This window comes from Rhinichthys klamathensis, unplaced genomic scaffold (genome assembly GCF_029890125.1).
Source record: "Rhinichthys klamathensis goyatoka isolate OS25496 unplaced genomic scaffold, OSU_Roscu_1.1 h1tg000155l_1, whole genome shotgun sequence".
In the NCBI taxonomy this organism is placed as follows: domain Eukaryota; kingdom Metazoa; phylum Chordata; class Actinopteri; order Cypriniformes; family Leuciscidae; genus Rhinichthys; species Rhinichthys klamathensis.
The window spans coordinates 1,467,501-1,468,790 of NW_026606690.1; the positions used below are offsets into that span (position 1 = coordinate 1,467,501).

Consider the following 1,290-nt stretch of genomic DNA (forward strand, 5'->3'; position numbering starts at 1 on the left):
GTGTGTGTGTGTGTGCAGGGACTGTCCTCACAGGTGTGTGTGTGTTGCAGGGACTGTCCTCACAGGTGTGTGTGTGTTGCAGGGACTGTCCTCACAGGTGTGTGTGTGTTGCACAGACTGTCCTCACAGGTGTGTGTGTGTTGCAGGGACTGTCCTCACAGGTGTGTGTGTGTTGCAGGGACTGTCCTCACAGGTGTGTGTGTGTTTCAGACGGACGATCCACCAGCTGGCGGCCCGGTGTGTGCTGCGCTGTCTGGAGCAGGAGGAGCGAGCCGCAGGAGCCGACACACAGGCCCTCAGGAGCCGGATCCTGGAGCTCAGTGTTCAGGCCGGAGTGAGCAGCGTTCACACAGCCTTCATCGCTGTCAACACACACAGCAAACAGACCGTCACCGGCCCACTGCTGCAGAGGAGAGTGCCCGTACAGAGTGAGTCACTGGTGTGTGTGTGTGTGTAGAGCAGGAGAGTGGTGTGTGTGTGTAGAGCAGGAGAGTGGTGTGTGTAGAGCAGGAGAGTGGTGTGTGTAGAGCAGGAGAGTGGTGTGTGTAGAGCAGGAGAGTGGTGTGTGTAGAGCAGGAGAGTGGTGTGTGTGTGTAGAGCAGGAGAGTGGTGTGTGTAGAGCAGGAGAGTGGTGTGTGTAGAGCAGGAGAGTGGTGTGTGTAGAGCAGGAGAGTGGTGTGTGTAGAGCAGGAGAGTGGTTTGTGTGTGTGTGTAGAGCAGGAGAGTGGTGTGTGTGTGTGTGTGTAGAGCAGGAGAGTGGTGTGTGTGTGTGTAGAGCAGGAGAGTGGTGTGTGTGTGTGTGTATATAGAGCTGGAGAGTGGTGTGTGTATGTGTGTGTGTGTGTGTAGAGCAGGAGAGTGGTGTGTGTGTGTGTAGAGCAGGAGAGTGGTGTGTGTGTGTGTGTGTGTGTGTGTGTGTATAGAGCAGGAGAGTGCCCGTACAGCGTGAGTCACTGGTGTGTGTGTGTGTGTGTGTACAGCAGGAGAGTGGTGTGTGTGTGTGTACAGCAGGAGAGTGGTGTGTGTGTGTATGTGTGTGTGTGTGTGTGTGTATAGAGCTGGAGAGTGGTGTGTGTGTATATATAGAGCTGGAGAGTGGTGTGTGTGTAGAGCAGGAGAGTGGTTTGTGTGTGTGTGTGTAGAGCAGGAGAGTGGTGTGTGTGTGTGTGTGTGTAGAGCAGGAGAGTGGTGTGTGTGTGTGTAGAGCAGGAGAGTGGTGTGTGTGTGTGTAGAGCAGGAGAGTGGTGTGTGTGTGTGTGTGTATATAGAGCTGGAGAGTGGTGTGTGTAT

At 54.6% G+C, this 1,290-nt stretch overlaps 1 protein-coding gene across 1 annotated transcript in view; it reads left to right on the forward strand.

Annotated features, from left to right (window-relative positions):
* Positions 1-448, forward strand: part of LOC130090952 (von Willebrand factor A domain-containing protein 5A-like) — a 41,737-nt gene extending 41,289 nt beyond the window's left edge. The window contains exon 13 of the mRNA XM_056258597.1: positions 211-448. Coding sequence (XP_056114572.1) covers positions 211-432 — 222 coding nt within the window. The 3' untranslated portion in view covers positions 433-448. The remainder of the gene's footprint in view (positions 1-210) is intronic.
* Positions 449-1,290: the final 842 nt, after the last annotated feature.